Here is a 16,890-nt window from a genome sequence, read left to right as displayed (position 1 = left end):
TTTTTGTATGTTGATTTTGTATCCTCCGAATTTACAGAATTCACTTATTAGTTCTAACAGTTCTTTGGCGGAATCCTTAGGGTTAGGGTTTTTTATATATAAGATGATGTCATCTGCAAACAGTTTAACTTCTTCCTTTCTGATTTGCATGCCTTTTACTTTTTTCTCTTGCCTAATTGCTCTGCCTAGGACTTCCACTACTATGTAGAACAGAAGTAGTAAAAGTGGGCTCTTTCTGCTGCTCCCCAGCTCTCGGATACAGCCGACACCATGGGTTTCGGAGACCTGAAAAGCCCCGCCGGCCTCCAGGTGCTCAACGATTACCTGGCGGACAAGAGCTACATCAAGGGGTATGTGCCATCACAAGCAGATGTGGCAGTATTTGAAGCCGTGTCCAGCCCACCGCCTGCCGACTTGTGTCATGCCCTACGTTGGTATAATCACATCAAGTCTTACGAAAAGGAAAAGGCCAGCCTGCCAGGAGTGAAGAAAGCTTTGGGCAAGTATGGTCCTGCCGATGTGGAAGACACTACAGGAAGTGGAGCTACAGATAGTAAAGATGATGATGACATTGACCTCTTTGGATCTGATGATGAGGAGGAAAGTGAAGAAGCAAAGAGGCTAAGGGAAGAACGTCTTGCACAATATGAATCAAAGAAAGCCAAAAAACCTGCACTTGTTGCCAAGTCTTCCATCTTACTAGATGTGAAACCTTGGGATGATGAGACAGATATGGCGAAATTAGAGGAGCGCGTCAGAAGCATTCAAGCAGACGGCTTAGTCTGGGGCTCATCTAAACTAGTTCCAGTGGGATACGGAATTAAGAAACTTCAAATACAGTGTGTAGTTGAAGATGATAAAGTCGGAACAGATATGCTGGAGGAGCAGATCACTGCTTTTGAGGACTATGTGCAGTCCATGGATGTGGCTGCTTTCAACAAGATCTAAAATCCATCCTGGATCATGGCATTTAAATAAAAGCTTGAAAGATTAAAAAAAAAAAAAAAAGAAGTAGTAAAAGTGGGCATCCTTATCTTGTTCCCAATCTTAGATGAAAAGCTTTCTGCTTTTCACTGTTGTGTATGATGTTAGCTGTGGGCTTGTCATACATGGCCTTTATTGTGTTGAGGTACTTTCCTTCCATATCTAATTTGTTGAGGGGTTTTTATCATGAAAGGATATTGAATTTTGTCAAATGCTTTTTCTGCATCTATTGAGATTATCATATGATTTTTATCTTTCATTCTGTTAATGTGGTGTATCACATTTACTAGTTTGCATATGTTGAAACATTCTTATATACCAGGGATAAATCCCATTTGATTATGATGTATGATTCTTGTAATGCCCTGTTAAATTCAGTTTGCTAGTAGTATTTTATTGGGGATTTTTGCATCTGTGTTCATCAGGGATACTGGCCTATAATTTTATTTTCTTGTAGCATCCTTATCTGGCTTTAATATCAGGTTAATGCTGGCCTCATAAAATGAATTATCATCTTTACAATGAGAATTAATATTGTTAAAGTATCCATACTCCCCAAAGCAATCTATGGATTCAATGTCATTCCTATCAAAATTCCAATGGCATTTTTCACAGAAATAGAAAAAGCAATCCTAAAACTTGTATGGAACCACAACAAAAGACCCCAAATAGCCAAAGTAATCTTAAGAAAGAACAAAGCTGGAGGCATCACACTCCCTGATTTCAAACTGTATTACAAAACTATGGTAATCAAAACAATATGGTACTGGCATAAAAACAGATACAAAGACCAGTGGAACAGAATAGAGAACCCAGAAATAAACCCTTGCATACATGGTCAACTGATCTTTGACAAGAGGGTCAAGAACTCACAACAGGGAAAGAAAAGTCTCCTCAATAAATGGTACTGGGAAAACTAGATATCCACATATGAAAGAATAAAATTAAATCCTTGTCTCATACTATATACAAAAATTAACTCAAAATGGATCTAAAACTTAAATGTAAGACTGGAAACCATAAACTCCTAGAAGAAAATATAGGGAAAAAAAGCTCCCTGACATTGGTCTTGGCAATAATTTTTTTAGATATGACACCAAAAGCACAGGCAACAACAGCAAAAATAAATAAGTAGGACTGCAACAAACTAAAAAGAAAGCAATTAACAAAACAAAAAGACAACCTACAAAATGAGAGAAAATATGTGCAAACCATATTATCTGATAAGGGGTTAATATCTGAAACATATAAGAAACCCACACAACTCAATAGCACAAAAACAAACAACCAGATTAAAAAATGGCCTGTAATCCCAGCCACTCAGGAGGCTAATGTGGGAGGATCACTTGAGGCCAGGAGTTCAAGACCAGCCTGGGCAACACAGCAAGACCCTGCTTTTAAAAAAGAAATTAGGGCGGCTATGGTGAGTGGATCACTCGAGCTCTGGAGTTCAAGACCAGCCTGGGCAACATGGCAAAACCCCACCTTTAAAAAAAATTAGAGGGGCATGGTGGTGCACGCCTATGCCTGTAGTCCCAGCTACTGGGGTGGCTGAGGTGGGAGGATCTCCTGAGCCTGGGAGGTTGAGACTGCAGTGAGCCCTGACTGTGCCACTATACTCCAGCCTGGGCCAGAAGTGAGGCCGTCTCAAAAAAAAAAAAAAAAAAAAAATTAGCCAGGCCTGATGATGATGATGCACACCTACAGTCCTAGCCACTTGGGAAGCTGAAGTGGGAGGATCACTTGAGTCCAGGAGTTTGAGGCTGCAGTGAGCTATGATTGTGCCATTGCACTCCAGCCTAGGAAACAGAATGAGACCCTGTCCCTAAAAATAAAATAAAATAAAAATAAAAAATAAAAATAAATGGGCAAAGGAACTGAATAGATATTTTTCAGAAGACACAGAAACGGCCAATAGGTATATGAAAAGGCACTCAACATCACTAATCATCAGCGACACGCAAATCACAACCACAATGACATATCACCTCACATCTGTTAGGCTAGCTATATACAACAAATGTTAACAAGGATGTGAAGAAAAAGAACCCTTGTACACTGTTGGTGGCAATGTAAACTGGGATAGCCATTATGGAAAACAGTACGGAGGTTCCCCAAAAAATTACATCCAAAGGAAATGAAATCAGTTATCTTGAAGAGGTTTATCTGTATGCCCATGTTCACTGCAGCATTATTCACAATGGCCAAGATATGGAAACAACCTAAGTGTCCGCTGAGGGATAAACGGTTGAACAAAATGTGGGTTGTATACACACATACAAAATGGAATATATTATTTGGCCATAAAAAAGGAAATCCTGCCATTTGCAACAACATGGATGAACCTGGAGGACATTATGCTAAGTGAAATAAACCAGCCACAGAAAAACAAATGCTGTATGATGTAACTTATATGTGGAATCTAAAAACATTGAACTCAAAGAAGCAGAGACTAGAAGAGTGGTTATCAGGGTCTGGGGAGTGGAAGAAATGAGAAGACGTTGGCCAAAGGGGATGAACTTTCAGTTATAAGATGAACAAGTTCTGGGTATGTATGGTACAGCATGCATAGTGATGGATGTGTTAATTTGGTTGTGGTAATCATTGCACAATGTATATGCATATCACATCATCACATTGTACACCTTTCATATATAATCTTTGTCAATTAAATATATTTTTTAAAAAAACAGTTGCCCTTTAACATTGTTTAACTTTGCAAGAAAGTAATGACTTTTAAAAGTGAAAAAGGGATTAAACATACATTCAATCATACAGAATCACACTAATGTAACTGCCAGTATTTGTGGTACTTTGCTCTTGTTTTTTGTAAAAGGCAATCACTTTTTTGAAATTCACACAATTTTCTTCATCTATCTAGAATTTAGTATGTATCCAGATATACCTCTGTCCTACAAAGCTCCAATTCTGTCCTTCACCATGGAATAGTGCTGGTCACCCCCAATAAATATGCCTCTCCATTATATTCAGCCACTCATGAGACCATTCTTACACAGGCAAGGATCAAAGGGGTTTCTCTGGATGTTCTGTCCCCGTTAAACTGAATATATTATAGGATACTACATCCTTAAAACCTCAAGTTCCCTGAATCACTCATGGCAAAAATACAGTCTTTGGATGTTAGTCTGGATTTTTCCTTTCATTCTGTACAATGTGAATATATAAGCAGAAAGAGAAAAAGCAAATTTATTATCGTACTGAATTAATTTGTAACACTTAAGAACCTAACAAGTGATAACACATTTTTAATATCAGCTATACATTTGAGAGATTCTCCAACTGCCAAGTGCCTTTTCAAGCTAAATCCCCTAACTAATATTTTATCTGAGAGTATGACTGACCTGAATTTTTGCATCATGAAATCTTAATTATGTGAATCATCTTAAGATTACTGTCAGTCGGTCGCTTCTCCTTATATGATGGCTACGTGTTTTCTGTTTAGTGCAGAACAGTGTACCTGCACCTATCTTTTCTGTTGCACTTCAGCAAATATCCACTGAAGGGTAAAGAAGCTGGGACGTTTTTATTATTACATTAGTGTCTACTTCAATTCCCATTGCTGCTTACCTGTGAGACCTATAACTTAGGAGGCGCTAAGAAAATAAAAGGTTTATATAATGTTTTATTTTTATTTATTTTTTTGAGACAGAGTTTTGTTCTGTTGCCCAGGCTAGAGTGCGGTGGCGCAATCTCGGCTCACTGCAGCCTCTGCCTCCTGGATTCAAGCGATTCTCCTGCCTCAGCCTCCTGAGTGGCTGGGACTACAGGTGCACGCCACCACACCTGGCTCATTTTTTGTATTTTAGTAGAGACAAAGTTTCACCATGTTGGCCAGGCTGGTCTTGAACTTCTGACCTCAGGTGATCGGCCCGCCTCAGCCTCCAAGTTTTATGTATATTTTTAAAAAGTATATGTAAAATAGTATTTTACATCATCTAGGCAGGCTCAGTAGATCTATTTAGAAATATAAATCTTGGCCAGGCACAGTGGCTCACGCCTGTAATCCCAGCACTTTGGGAGGCTAAGGTGGGCGAATCACGAGGTTAGGAGTTCGAGACCAGACTGGCCAACATGGTGAAATCCCGTTTCTACTAAAAATACAAAAATTAGCCGGGCATGGTGGCTTGCACCTGTAATCCCAGCTACTCAGGAAGCTGAGGCAGGAGAATCACTTGAACCCTGGAGGTGGAGGCTGCAGTGAGCTGAGACTGCGCCAGCTTAGGTGACACAGTGAGACTCCATCTCAAAAAAAAAAAAAAAAAAAAAGAAATATAAATCTTGCAGATAAAATGATAAATGGTAGAATTGTTTGACTATCTTCCCCCCCAAAACTAAGCAGGAATTAGATTTCTAGAACAACGCTTTCCAATAGTACTGCCTGCAATGATGGAAATGTTCTATATCTGTACTCACTGTAGTCACTAGCCACATAATGGCTATTGAGCACTTGAAATGTGGCTAGTGTGACTTAGAAACTGAATTTTTATTTAACTTTAAATAATTTATTTAAATAGCCACCTGTGGCTAGTGGCTACCATACTGGACGGTGCAAAATCAGAACACTGATATCTGCACAAGTAATGTAAGGAAAACTGTTATTAATTGGGATATATTTTAAGAATGGTGTGGAGACTAAAAAATGGTTGAGAATGGCCTGGTATTTTTATTAGCCTAAAAAAAAATAAATCAAGAAAAGACTTTAAACTTGGTGTTAAGAATCCTTAGAAGCATAGCCTAAAATTTCACGAAACAATTAAATTTGTCCATAAAAGAAGGTATTTTGGCAGTCTGAATGGGGAAAATAGATTTTCCTATTTCTCAGGCCAAAAATTTATAGTACAAAAGAGTGTAGGTAAGGTTATGGTTGATTAGAAAGCAGAAATGGTTACCAGCATACCTACACATTATATATTGCACTTGTGAAATTTAGATAATTCAGGTGACAGGGCTCTGTGAAAAAACTACAAAGCACTACACACATATATCACTATGTGCTTTCACTATTGTTATTGTTGTTATGGTTCTTGCCTCCAAGGAACCTGCAAACAGGTACCTGCCAAGGCTTTGCTGGCTGACCATAGGTTTTGGTGGATATATGGACAGTGATACCACTTTATTTGTACTGAAAATATGACAACCATGGCTATCACTGGGTCTTAACTTCGTTTACTTTTTTTAACAGCAAACTGAGTAGTACTTTAACCTGGATTGTGGGCCACTGGTGTACAGACAATAATTGAAGGAACAATATAAGAATCTAGTACGTGAAAATGGCTCACAATTCCAATGTTTGGGTCTCTATTAGACCTCAAGGCATGTGATTCATCCCTAAAGGCATGTTCCCTGGATCTTTTAAAGAGAATTCTAGTATATCCCCTCATTAAACAACAACAACAAAAATCAAACATGTATGCTTGGGTTCCAGGACTTTCTAGGTTTAAGTTTAGCTATTTATTACATTTACTGCATTTTCAAATAAATTCATTTTACCTTATTAAGACAGATTAGCCTCTCCTGTGGAAACATGGTAGAAGTGGGGACTGATTTAATAAGGGTTTGGCATCAGTAAATCATATAAAAAAACAGAAGTCAAATCTTCCATTACCACTTGAACAGAATAAAACGGTATTATTGGCAGTACATGGGGACCACTATAAGGGACTCAAACACTTCCTCCACACCATGGATGTAAGGGGGAAAAAAATGATACCCTCTGAGGGTAAAAACGCACTTGCACAATGGCTAAGGTAGCACTCTGTTGAAATCAACCAAGAGACTCTCTACAGGTGCGTACCTAAGCTCAGAATTTGGAAGCCTCTACATGTTTCCAAAGGTGATCTAAGTTTAATCTTAGGAAGCAGGCCTGGAATGTGCTTGTCATTTAGTGAACTGTATTGCAGCTTGGTTTGAAAAAGATGGTGTGAACAAAGGAAAATGGTCAGCATAAAAATAAGTCTGAAGACCCAGACACTGGCAAGCTTTACTGCTCAGCACTACTTAGGGAAAACCCAAATAGTCTCTGTGGCAGGTGTGTCCTAATCATGGATTATCTATCCAAGTCCCTTTGTTTTGATTCCATTCTCACCAAGCAACCTTGTGATTGTAATTTGGCTTCCCATGTGGGTTGTCTATAAAGAGAAAATGCACTAATCTCTCAGTTCGACCTCACCAGTCTAATTAACAGCTGTAGTTCTCATTTCAGATGAACAAATTGGCATTAGGGCAAGTACATGTGAGTCTGACCATCTACAGTGTGCTAACAGGGTTGGATTTCTGAGCTTCTAAGAATATAAGCTCCTCATTCACCACTGAACCTCCTGTGCCTAGAACAGTGCATGGCTCCTGACAGCTACTCAGTAAATACCAGGCTGAGATCCAGAGACCTAAGATGACTTCTAGCACTGTTTAATTTGAATTACAATATATACTAAAATTGGCATAAATGCTCAGTATAAAATGATCAGAAAATCGATTCCACTACAAATAAAATATTTAAGTACCATAGCATTAATATGACCTAATGATAATTTACTTGATACAATACACATTAAGCAATTAGAAATGCTTTGTTTTTAGGCCTAAAAGGTCATTTTCTCTTGAAAAACTTCCCCATGACAAGCAAAAGCACTCAAAATCATTCAGAAGCTTAACATATTCAGTACTCAAAATGTTCGTTTTTTAAAAAGCTCACTTTTTAAAGTGACAACAATTTCTCCCACTGAAAATATTTTGAAAAGAGCTAACCCAACATTTCTCTTTTTCACCTTTTCCTAACTCTGTAATTTACTCTAATATCCAGTGGGGTTATTCCATATGAGATCCAATAAAGGCAACAATGAATAAACAGTGCTGCTCAATTATCCAGTTCCACACTTTCACTGCAGCAAAGCATGTCTGGCTTTGCTAGAATGTTACAAAACCAAAACCCAGAGACGCCATCTTCAGCACTGGGCAAAAATAGCCTCTTACCGAAAACAGTGATAACCTCTGGACTACGTAAAAAGCCACTACCTGAAGGCACTGGAGCACAACGAAAAACTTGCCAAAAATGGAGGGATGTCTACAATTGGTAAAAAGGAAAGGCACCAGGCAAGATGCCCATTTCTTCTGGCTTGAAGAGCCAGAAGACAGAGTTCAGGGTGACTACCATTGCTGGAAAAAAAGAAAAGACACAAATTACCAACATCAGCAATAAGAGATGACACCATTACCAATTCTAGATATTAAAAGGATAAAAAGGGAATGTTATTTAAAAACTTCGTGCCAATAAATCGGACAAATTTCTTGAAAGACACAAACTATTATACTAAAGCTCACTCAAGAAGAAACAGACAACTTGACTGTCTGTCAAAGAAATTGAATTTGTAGTTAAAAATTTTTAAACAAATAAAAGTCCAGGCCCAGATAGTTTCTGTGGTGAATTACTCCAAACATTTAAAGATGAAATAATACCAGTTCTACACAAACTCTCCCAGAAAATGGAAGAGGAAGGAATATTTCTCAACACATTGTGAGGGCAGCATTACCCCAGTCTGACCAAGACTGACAAAGATATTACAAGAAAAGAAAATTTCAGACCAATATTCCTCATAAACATACATGTAAAAATTCTAAACGTTTTAGTAAATAAAAATCCAAAAATAAAGTATTCATAGACCATGACCAAGTGGGTTTTATCCCAGAAATGCAAGGTTGACTTAACACCTGAAAAGCAATCATTATAAATCACCATATTAACAAACTAAAAAATAAAACAGAACAAAACAAAAAAAATCTCATGATCACTTCAATAGACATAGAAAAGGCATTTGAAAAAATCCAACACTCATTACTGGTTTTAAAAAACCCTCAAGAAAGTAGAACAAAAAGGTATTTCCTCAACTTGAAAAAGGACATACAATAAAAATCTTCAGCTGACAACATACTTAATGCCGAAAGGCTAAATGCTTTCCACCTAATACCAGAAACAAGATAAGTATTTTTGATCTCACCACTTCTATTCAACAGGATACTGGACCAACATGCATTGGCTTCACTGGTGAATTCTACCAGACATTTAAAGAACAGCAATCTTTTTCAAATTCTTCCAAAAAAGTGAAGAGGAAGGAACCCTTCCAACCTCATTTTACAAGGCCAGCATTACCCTGATACCAAAGCTAATCAAAGATATGAAAAGAAAAAGAAAACTACAGGCCGAACTCCTGATGAACATAGATATAAAAATCCTCAATAAAATACTAACAAACCAAATTCAACAGCACATTAAAAGGATCATATACCAAGATCAAGTGGGATATAATAATAACCACAAATACGCATTGTGGTAAGGTAGTGAAATGCCATAGAAAGAGCTCAAGCTATGTCAGATTGAACTATAAGAAATGGCTGATATTCAACCATTTTTGCTCTTAAAAAAAGATGGCAATTATATATGTTACAACCATTAGGAGGGTTTGGAGACAAATCGGAGCCAAAATGACTGGATTTGCATCCTGGCTCTACTCATTACTAGTTGTGTGACTTTGTGTATGTTACATAACCTCAGTTTTCTCAACTATAACGTGGGTATATAGCAGTATCTGTTTCATAGGTTTGTTCTGAGGAGTTAATGAGTTAACATATATAAAGCCTCTAGAACACTGCCTGGCTCATGGTAAAACTAGGTCAGTGTGAGCTATTATGCATTAAATCCTGGCTCTGGCACTTCCTTTTTTAGTGACCTTAAGAAGGTTCTTTTACCTGTTTCCTCAAATGGTAAAATGCAGAGGTTGAATTTGACTACCTAGACCAAGTCAGGACCAGTTCTTAAATTCTATTATTGTACAAGTATAAAAGCAGAGGACAAAAGCCATACTACATGAACAAAACAATATCATTTGCTAAATGATTGTCTGAGGTCATTCTTTAGTTTCTCTTGGAACTCACACATGGACCTCAAGGTTAGAAATCAATGTCTAGGCCGGGCGCGGTGGCCCACACCTGTAATCCCAGCACTTTAGGAGGCTAAGGCAGGTGGATCACAAGGTCAGGAGCTCAAGACCAGCCTGGTCAAGGTGGTGAAACCCCGTCTCTACTAAAAATATAAAAATTAGCTGGGTGTGATGGTGGGCACCTGTAATCCTAAATACTCAGGAAGCTGAGGCAGGAGAATTGCTTGAACCCGGGAGGCGGAGGTTGCAGTGAGCCGAGATGGCGCCACTGCACTCCAGCCTGGGTGATAGAGGGAGACTCCATCTCAAAAAAAAAAAAAAGAAAGAAATGTCTAATCAGTTCCTGGATTGCAATCAATTAGCTAAATCAGTAGTGTCCAGTACAATGGCTTCCTATCTTATTTTTATAGCAGACTACTTCATCTCCAGTCATTCTAAGAAGCTCAACAGATATAAATGTTATTTGTTTAAATCCTACAATGTGCTGAGTGCCAAGAACATTTACATGCTCAGTATGGAGTAACATCACAAAGCAGTTAAAATGATAAATGTCAACCCACAGCCAACCACCTGGGTTCAAATCCTAATTCCATCGTTAACATCTATGACCTTAAGTGAGCAATTTAACCTCTCTATAGCTGCTTTCCTCTTCTGTAAAAAAGGAAAAATAATATCACAGGGTTTCTATGAGGATAAAGTAATGTATGTAAAATACTTAGGATAGTGCCCAGAGCATAGGGAAAAAAACCCAAATTAGCTAGACTAAAGTCAGATGATTTTTCAAAAGTTCTCAAAACCAAATTAATTTTAACACATTTTAGTTCAGAAAATAAGGGTAGGCCATCCAACATGTTTAGGATGCCTCTCAAAAGCAAGCAGCTCACGCCTGTAATCCCATCACTTTGGGAGACCAAGGCGGGCAGATCACTTGAGGTGAGGAGTTCAAGACCAGCCTGGCCAACATGGTGAAACCCCGTCTCTACTAAAAATACAAAAATTAGCCAGGTGGGGTGGCGGGCGCCTGTAGTCCCAGCTACTCAGGAGGCTGAGGCAGGAGAATCGCTTGAACCTGGGAGGTGGAGGGTGCAGTGAGCCGAGATCGTGCCACTGCACTCCAGAGCAAGACTCCATCTTGGGGGAAAAAAAAATCAAGTAGCAACACATTATCCAAAACTTAGATGCCAAGCTGCTCTTACCTTGTCTCACAAAAAGGAAGAAACTATTAAGAATATATGACCACTCTAATCACAGGTAAATCCGAATAACAAATCACATCAAATAAAGTCACTTACCAACTAGAACATCTTTAGTTTTTTGCTCTTTAAATAATCCCATCTTCCATTTCCAAAAGGTATACAAATATTAAAATAATGCTTTTCTTTTAACTTGGTATTACTAATTCTTATTGACATCGGATATATGCACAACTATTTACAAGATCATATAACATTACTTTTAACTGTGTATACTTTCCACCCTGAACCATTAAGCCAGTCCTTTGTTTCACTTCCTCTTTATATTAGTAGCCAAGTGATTACCTGCCCACACTTTCAGTTTCTTTAGCCCATAGAAGCAATTAATGGCAACAAAAAAGCTTAAATGCTTTATAGAGAAAGGAGCTCAACTCTGTACCCATTAAACAACTCCCTCCACCTCTCCCCCCCTCACCTTAGCCCTTGGCACCTACCACTTAAGGATTCCATGAGGATTAGAGATAGATAGCAGTCTTCTTCCCAAGATCCCCAAAGGCAAATATCTACTTCTTACTCTACTGTAACTGGCAGTGAATTGCGTAGTGCACCTGTGTTGTGTGCACCTACACGCTTAAAAATGGTTAAGATGCTAAATTTTCCATTATGTGTTTTTTAATACAAGACAATACAATAAGCTTTTTAAAATAAAAACACAAAGACAAAAAAGTTCATTATTTGGAAAAATATATTCACCTAATATCTTTTCCATTGCCTTAACAAGAACATATAACACAAATAGAATGCTACTGAAGTTCTTCCCAAAACAATACAATCTCAGCATTTCAAGTAATTTTAGCCCTACACACCAAAGTTAGTTGCTCAGAATGCCTTTAGTGTAACCAAAAATTAACAAGACATTTTCCCTGTGAGCAGGATTTTACCAAAATATACATACAGCAAGGATGATTAGAAAGTTATTTGGTCAAATCTTTTTGTATTGTATTTCACGAGCACAAACCCAACTTAGCTGAAACTCCCTCTCCCTCAAAAAAGCAGAGATAAACTGATAAAACTGTATGTAAGTCTGCCTATTACCAGTACTGGTTTTTAAATATGCCTTGAGAAAGCTTGGGATTCAGTCAAACATTGCTGAAAAAACACACATCTTGACCCAGTACTGAATCCTAAGAATAATGTCCATCAATAACTGAAATAAAGAAATCCTCTGAAGTATCAATTCTCAAGGATTAAACAAAAGATTTGCTTGAGTTTGAAGGTAAAGCAATTCTGGTTAAGAAAGAATGAATGAGAAATATAGTTTCAGCTTGTCTTAGGCCTAGATCACGTTCATCAACAATTTCAAACTCATGTTTTTCCTAAGTTTTGCTATCATTTGTTTGTATTTAAATAGTTTACAGGCACCTAGTTTCTCTTTCTCATAATACTGGCTGCCACAATTCTCAACCACAGATTTTTTAAATGTCATAAGCACTTGAGAAAATAAGAAATAATCATGTAAAAACAGTGAGAATAAACCAAAGCAGTTTCTCCATCAGAAAATGAGGCCCCATGCTCTGTGACAATCATTCTAGGGAAGTTGTTTTGACAGTCATCAATAGCAAATAGAAATCTGTCCCTAACCTATATTAAAGAAAATATTTAAGTACAGTTTTGTAAACTCCAAACTATCCACAGATCTATAACAAGGTTGAGAAAGACACAAACTACTGTCTTTTCACACGCTTTGCTATAGCTTATAGCTTTTCCTGAATAGCCTTCCAGCTCTTACCCAATTTAGGAAAAGGGGGGAAAATGCTATATAAATCAGATCTACCCAACTAAACTGGGAAAAAGAGGAGAAAAGAGCCTTTAAAAAGACCGTTCATGCAATAATCATGTTTTCCTACTTTACCCCCTTCCTTCACCATGCATTACATTATCAGCATGAGTCTTCCAGATGACTTTTAAGTGGCAATAAGAGAGTAAGCATTCTGTTAACTGGGTAAAAGGTGGATAAAATAAATATAGTCAGCTCAGACTTTCTGAAGACTATGGAACAGCTGAAGTTACTTAATACAAATGATAAAACCTGCTTGGACTATGGACTCAACAACTACACTGTTTTACTGAGAGAGTCATTTTCTTACATAATGATTCAGTACTTTCTAAATGCTACAGTGGTGTTCTATAGCAGTTACAAGAGCGGTGAGATCCAACCAGATCTGGCTTGGGAAGGAAGACCTCTAGGTTTTACATCAACCCTGATTCAGGCTCAGTGGGACCTTATGGACTTATATTTTTTCATCTGTAAAATGAGGGGGCTGGACTAGAAGGTTCCTTTCAGCCTAAATGAGATGAGTCTAAAAATCTAATGTTTAGTAATCTTTTAAAACATCTTCTACCTCTGTTGTTTCAATTTTAAAAAGTTCTACATTGTGCATATAACACAACACAAGAGTAAACACAGACACGTTCCTCTTTATGGTTTCTATGTTCCAAGAATCTTTGAAGCTCTATGTACAATCCTCCTATTGAAGACTACAAAGCTGTTGGTTTCATAAACTCTAAAGATTAAAAGGAGAAGCAAAGGCTTCTTAAGGCAGTAGGATTAACACTCTGGCTCAGAATATATGCAGTGAGACTCTAGGCCTTGAAAGCATCAGAACCATCCCCACAGTGCTCGTGTGTACACCACTGTTTCAAATCACTCTGATAATGCATTTGCGTGCTCTAGATTCTGGCTGGTAAAATGATACTACTCAAAAGGAGTAAAATTAATACGGCTACAAAAGAACATCCACTGTAAAATTCCACAGATGCTTTCTCTAAAACATATTAACCCACCTGGCACACAGAGCAGCAACTCTTCGGCTTCTCACTGTACAGCATGGACCTCACTTAGTGCTTCTGTACCACAAGCTATAGACACACACTAGTATCAACAGCAAAATGCGGTGGTGCCAGGAGTTTATCACTTCAACCATTCATTGCCAGATGGCAAAACTAAGGACAAACCACAAAATTAAAAAACATGGAGTGGAAAATTTTTTCAGGACTTTCACTCTAAAGTTTTCCTGAGGTATTTGCTAATAATGGATTTTATAAACACAAAAAAGAAAAAAAAAACACGTAATTTAAAATTTGAGCAGTAAAAGTTCATATGTACGTAACATCACATTTAAAAAAAAGACATGGTGTGATTATATCTGTTTAAAATCCCACTAGTCATCTAACAAATGAACAGTTAAACCTTTTGCTTTCAAGATAATATCAAGTTTCATGAAAGAATCTCAAAGAACCTTGTATACTACGTGTCACTAACTCCCATAAACCCTTGACAAGTGTGGCAAAAAGCCAATGCTCCAAATATTATAAATGGGGAGAGCAGCACAAAACAATTACACAATTGATGTGTCAGAAATTATTCAGCAAAGAACCCTGAAAAGAAAAAGCAATTGGTTGGGCTCCCAATTCAGCTTTCTAACTTTATTTTGAAGCTACCTTTAAATAGCATAAGGCAAGGAATCAGAGTTCATGACAGAAAAATAATCTCAGCCAAAGGTATACAAGCCCGCATAGTATATACAACAGTGTGGGCTCAACTGCTCCTTCCCAGGGAATTAGAATATTGATGCTGAACTTAGGCAAGAAACCAGACAAGCAGAGAAACCCAGTGCCCAGAGCTGCTGAGCAAAAAAGGTAAAGTCCACCCTTGGCCCCGAATAAAGCGACAAGAGTACATCTGGCATGGTCAAAACTGTTGCTTGTTTTTTTAAAATACAATTCTGAGATACACTTTGCAGGCAACAATCTTCTATTTTCTTGTATGCTTATGAAAAATGTGCCCTTGGTTCAAATACTCATCCTCTAGGCATTGCTGCTGAGGAGGGAGCAGCCTAGGACGCTAAGCTGGGCTGTAAAACCGAATCAAGCTGAGGAATGGGCCACTGTCAGGCTGACACACAACAGGTGAAAGAAACTGAAGCAGAGAGGGCAGAGTGGGCAAGGATTAGCAGCATCAACCCTTCCAAAGATGTACTCGTGGGGCCTTACTGCATGATATGTGATAATCCTACATATGCCACTCAAAATCACAGAATCAGCCTAGAGTTGGAAGGGACTTTAGAGGTCATCTAGTCTCACCTCTAGCCAAAGAAGCCCTCTCTTTTCAATTATGTACTTGTAATGGTCTGGAAGCTTGTACCTGAATTCTCCCACTACCTGAAAGGGCAACTCCACTATTGAGTAGAGCTAATTGGTAGAAAGTATCTTATCACTAATTCCTATCAATAAACCGTATCTCTACCTTCTGGAGCTACACAGTATAACTCTCAGCCCTATCTTTACATGACGGTTCTAATATTATAAAACATAAATGCAAAACTTACACATCACATTTCATTTGCAATATGGACCCATCCCACCAGCATACAAAGCATTTATGACGTTGACTCAGGCATTCATTTATTTAAGAAGTGTTATCTACCATCTGAGAGAAAGATTAACAATAGCAGCTCATCTTTATTGATCACTTACTAAGGACCAGAAACTATTCTCAGTGCTTCACATTTAATAACTTATTTAATCTTCCCAACAAACGTCATGAGGTAAATATTCTGTTGATTCCTGTTTTATTATAGATGAGGAAACTAAGACACAGAAAGGTTAGGTAACTCTGCCCAAAGCCACACAGCTAATAGGTAGCAGTTTGACTCCAGAAGGAATGCTCTCAGCACTCCAGCTCCCTTGCTCAGGGAGCCCACAGTATGGTACAGAAGAACTTATAGCCATCCTTCTCACTTTGTGGCATACCTGGAAACCTGTTAAGCTCATGTTCTGTTTTCATCAAAATCACTGTAAATAACATTGTTCAGGACAGGGTCACTAAGCCTCACCACAAGAGGTGTCCCTCCCAGTTGACAATAACCCACTAATAAAACCTTTCCAGAGTATAGTTGTACTGCAAACAAGAGATCCCTGATTCTATCTGCATTCAGTTCACATTGTTTGATTGGACAAGAAAGATATCATGAAAAACTTCGTCAGGTCCTTTGATAAAACCAAATTATATATCTTTGTTTAATAAACTTATCAAAGGTGGAAAAACAAAATTGGTCAATCCTGTTTTTTCTCTTGGTCTTAGAAGTAACAGCTAACTGTGGCGATGTTTCATCAGGGAGGTTCTTTCACACACTGCTAGTAAAAGCAGAAATGAGTATATCTATCATGTACGTACCCCCATTTTCTTTATCCAGTCTACCACTGATGGGCATTTAGGTTGATTCTATGTCTTTGCTATTGTGAATAGTGCTGCAATGAACAGACACATGCATGTCTTTATAATATCACAATTTATATTCCTTTTGGTATATATCCAGTAACGGGACTGCTGGGTCAAATAGTAGTTCTGTTTTTAGGTCTTTGAGGAAGCACCACACTGTCTTCCACAATGGTTGAACTAATTTACAGCCATAAAAAAGAATGAGATCATGTCCATTGCAGGAACATGGATGGAGCTGGAGGCCATTATCCCTAGCAAACTAACAGAGTAACAGAAAACCAAATACCGTGTGTTCTCACTTATAAGTGGTAGCTAAATGATGAGAACACATGAACACACAGAGGGGAACAACACACACTGGGGCCTCTCGGAGGGTGGAGGCTTGGAGGATGGAGAGGATCAGGAAAAATAACTAATAAGTATTAGGCTTAATCCCTGGATGACAAAATAATGTATACAACAAACCCCCATGACACAAGTT

At 38.1% G+C, this 16,890-nt stretch overlaps 2 protein-coding genes across 5 annotated transcripts in view; one reads left to right on the top strand and one right to left on the bottom strand.

The window, feature by feature from the left end:
- POLA1 (DNA polymerase alpha 1, catalytic subunit) overlaps window positions 1–16,890 on the bottom strand; it is a 297,808-nt gene that overhangs the window by 203,120 nt on the left and 77,798 nt on the right. The window lies entirely within an intron of this gene.
- Window positions 85–2,649, top strand: LOC101144131 (elongation factor 1-beta-like). Its single transcript, XM_063703321.1, has one exon. The coding sequence runs from the start codon at window positions 271–273 to the stop codon at window positions 946–948; it is 678 nt and encodes a 225-aa protein (XP_063559391.1). The 5' UTR covers window positions 85–270; the 3' UTR covers window positions 949–2,649.

Source organism: Gorilla gorilla, chromosome X, assembly GCF_029281585.2.
Source record: "Gorilla gorilla gorilla isolate KB3781 chromosome X, NHGRI_mGorGor1-v2.1_pri, whole genome shotgun sequence".
In the NCBI taxonomy this organism is placed as follows: domain Eukaryota; kingdom Metazoa; phylum Chordata; class Mammalia; order Primates; family Hominidae; genus Gorilla; species Gorilla gorilla.
This window is presented reverse-complemented; position numbering and strand designations above follow the sequence as displayed.

Coding starts and splice junctions, on each gene's coding strand:
- LOC101144131 (XM_063703321.1), top strand. CDS start 271: ATGGGTTTCGGAGACCTGAAAAGCCCCGCCGGCCTCCAGGTGCTCAAC.